The sequence below is a fragment of the Salvia miltiorrhiza genome, chromosome 4 (genome assembly GCF_028751815.1).
Source record: "Salvia miltiorrhiza cultivar Shanhuang (shh) chromosome 4, IMPLAD_Smil_shh, whole genome shotgun sequence".
In the NCBI taxonomy this organism is placed as follows: domain Eukaryota; kingdom Viridiplantae; phylum Streptophyta; class Magnoliopsida; order Lamiales; family Lamiaceae; genus Salvia; species Salvia miltiorrhiza.
Genome location: NC_080390.1, coordinates 16,058,547 through 16,061,910, shown reverse-complemented (window position 1 = coordinate 16,061,910; position 3,364 = coordinate 16,058,547). Strand labels below are relative to the sequence as shown.

Genomic DNA, 3,364 nt, shown 5'->3' with positions numbered 1-3,364 from the left:
AATGATGAAAACGGTGTCGTTTTGTTTGAATTGAGACGACAACGTTTCATTTCCGGGAAAAATATGCCACCTCAGCTTTACGGAGGTCCACCTCAGCACGGACTGCGCCGGAAATTCATCCCGGACGGAGATTGCAAAAAATTGAATTGTGGCTTAATTTTTTGCAACAATTCAAAAAATCAAATTTTGTAAAAAGGTCAGGTATTTTGATGCAATTAACCCTATATTATATAGATTTTGATGAGTCGCACGCTAATTTGATTTAATGTGTGAGGCCGTGAGGGCCTCAAAATTGGACTATTATTCATCAATTTGTACCCCCGATTATAAGCAGCATTAATTCCACCCAACAACCTTATGTATTTATTTCCCTCAAATAATTTAATTATTAACCATATAAACCCCATCACCACACACCCGAAATCATCTAAGGACTCATCACCATTTTCATTTACTTAAAAAAAAAAAACACATCATATCGATCATGGCTGCAATGACCAAGGCAATGTGCGTGGCCCTCATCGCCGTCGTGATGGTGGCGGCGGCCGCACCGCCTGCCGAGGCGGCGATAAACTGCGACACGGTGATCTCATTCTTGAGACCGTGCCACCCATGGGTGAGCAACAAAGGCCCACTTGGGCGCTGCTGCGGCGGAGTCAAGGGACTGAACGGCGCCGCCAAGTCCACCCCCGACCGCCAAAGGGCATGCAGCTGCCTGAAATCCATCGCCGCCAGCAACCCCGACATCATCCTCAGCAGAGCCGCCATACTTCCTCAGCAATGCGGTGTTAACATTCCCTACAAGATTAGCCTTTCCACTGACTGCTCTAAGTAAGTGCATGTTTTTATTAATTGAGTATGTTTTTTTAGACAATTTTGGAATTTAGTGACTTAATTGGCGCAGTTGTTGTGGTGCAGGGTGAGGTGAATTTGAATTTGGAGGAGGCCATTTTGCAGGAGGAGTCTTGCGTGGGCCTACACTACAGCCCCCACTTTTTTTTACTTTGGTTAATGCTGGGTAATGATGATGCAATGTAATTTTAGTTAAATAATATTGGTTGAGAGTTTTCCTAAAAATGTTAATACTATCTAATTGCTTTATTCGAGCGCGTTCAATAGTTATATTTAAAATATTATATAAAATAGACAATAATATTAGTATCTGATTGTAAATCTAATCTATCATGCCGAAAATGGACAAGTGGGATAAATTTGCACCATAGTCATAGGTATCACTCCAAAATATAGTACTTGGCTCCACAAATATTACAAAATATAATAAAATTAAAATGCTTCAAGAAAATAATTAGACTTGGTAATTTCAGGGGGTGTCATGTAAATTTGTCATTCTAATTGGTTTTGATACTTAATTTTCCAATATATTACATGTTACAAATGGTATTTTATTTTATTTTTTTATTTTGCAAAAATAGGATATGGTCCTCCGATCCAGACCAATTGAAATTAATATACACTGGCACGCTGATAAATGAAGCGAGAGAAATTGTGTACTGATTATTTCGACGTTTGATTTATTTGTTGCAATTATACATAATGTGTAACAAATTATTCCAATAATGTTACTTTTTTTTGGAAGCATTCCAATAATGTTACTTATTAACAAAAATTTCAATCTATTAATTATATAAAATAAAACATATTAAAGGCACCACATTCATCCTCAATCTTAGGTGACATCTTCTCCATTCACTATTTTTAGTTATCTTAAATATTTTTCTATCCCACATTAAAAATATTTTTTTCTCTTTTGACTTACATTGAAAACATAGCAATTTATAACTTAAATAAAAACTCATTCGTTATTCCTACATATTAGACATTCATTATTCTCATATTGATCTTCTATTAAACTTTAGGATTAATTGCACCAAATATCATTAACTTTGCCCGAATTTTATTTTTCCCATAATTTTAAAAAATTCTATTTTTTATCATAAATTGAATTAATCGTTCATTTTTCCCACGATTTTTCCCCCCTCAGATCGGAGTTGACGTGGCGCTGATGTGGCTCGCCGGCACACGCTATTATTGCACTAAATATCACGAACTTTGCTCGAATTTCATTTTCCCATAATTTTCCATTTTTTTAGAGCTTCGGCGATTTGAATTGTGGCTTACGATGATTTGCGGGGATAATCCGATTATGTATTTTCGATCTTGGGGGCGGAGGACGGTGGAGCTTCGGCTATTTCAGCTGATGGAAGACACATGATTGATGGGTGGCGCCCGATGCGATGGAAAACAGGCGGAGCTTCGACTGGCGGGGCGATGCGCGATGGAAGACAGGAGGCGGTGGGTGCCGACGGCCCACAGCGCCCCGACGGCGAGATGGGTGGCGGTCGGCGAGATTGGGATGGAGGAGAAGAAGACAACCGATTTTAGGGATTTTTTTCTAATTTAAGTGATATTAGGCCTTTTTTTGTGTGATTTTGTTATTTGAGTAATTTTAAATTAATATATATTCCACATCAATGTTATGTGTAAATTTAAATCCACATCAGCGCCACGTCAACTTTCCGGTCACCGGAGCTAAAAATTATGGAAAAAATGAACGACTAATTCAATTTGTGATAAAAAAATTAATTTTTTTAAATTATGGAAAAAATAAAATTCCGACAAAGTTGGTGATATTTGGTGCAATTAACCCTAAATTTAAATTCACATCAGCGCCATGTCAACTTTCCGGTTAACGGAGCTAAAAATCGTGGAAAAAAAGAACAACTAATTCAATCTACGATAAAAAATGAAATTTTTTAAAATTATGAGAAAAATGGCATTCGGGCAAAATTGGTGATATTTGGTGCAATTAACCCTAAACTTTATCATGTGAAAATTTAAATTAACAAAAATATAAAATTTTATATTCACCAATTGAGTTAAAATTGTATGTTTGCCACATAATTTTGACCTTCATTATTAATACATCTAGAACATTAAATATGAGAAAATAAATTGAATTACTGCAAAATATTTCATTCGTCCCAACTTTTAGTATCCATATTTCTATTTTTGGATGTCCCACATTTTTGTATCCAAATTTTTATTTTAGTAAAAATAGGTAGGACACTTACTCCACTTTAATTATTTTAACAATCACATAAAAAGTGAAACCCTTATTCCACTCGCAATACTGTCCCCATCATGAGCACATGGTGTTTTAGATTTCACTCTGTCTTGCTTTAGAAGAGCGGTAACCTGCAAGCGCATTGTATATGTGATAAGGCCCATAAAGAGCCATAATCTCCGTGACTGGGCCATTGACTCTCTGATGGGTATGTGATATTGCCTAGCTAATAGATAAAACAAAATAAACTCACTCCAGTTTCAAGTTCTAAGCCGAAAC

The 3,364-nt window shown here is 36.3% G+C and overlaps 1 protein-coding gene across 2 annotated transcripts; it reads left to right on the top strand.

Moving 5' to 3' along the window:
* The first annotated feature begins 395 nt into the window (after positions 1-395).
* LOC131019841 (non-specific lipid-transfer protein 2-like) lies at positions 396-1,101 on the top strand. 2 transcript variants are annotated; one of them, XM_057948453.1, is made up of 2 exons: positions 396-831; positions 919-1,101. In XM_057948453.1, the coding sequence occupies exons 1-2, from the start codon at positions 485-487 to the stop codon at positions 926-928; spliced, it is 357 nt and encodes a 118-aa protein (XP_057804436.1). In that variant the 5' UTR covers positions 396-484; the 3' UTR covers positions 929-1,101. The 2 variants fall into 2 exon arrangements, with proteins under 2 accessions (XP_057804436.1, XP_057804435.1); XM_057948452.1 differs by having other exon boundaries at positions 398-831; positions 905-1,101.
* Positions 1,102-3,364: the final 2,263 nt, after the last annotated feature.

What these genes read in the sequence shown, in the direction of transcription:
- LOC131019841 (XM_057948452.1), top strand. Translation starts at nt 485, where the DNA reads ATGGCTGCAATGACCAAGGCAATGTGCGTGGCCCTCATCGCCGTCGTG.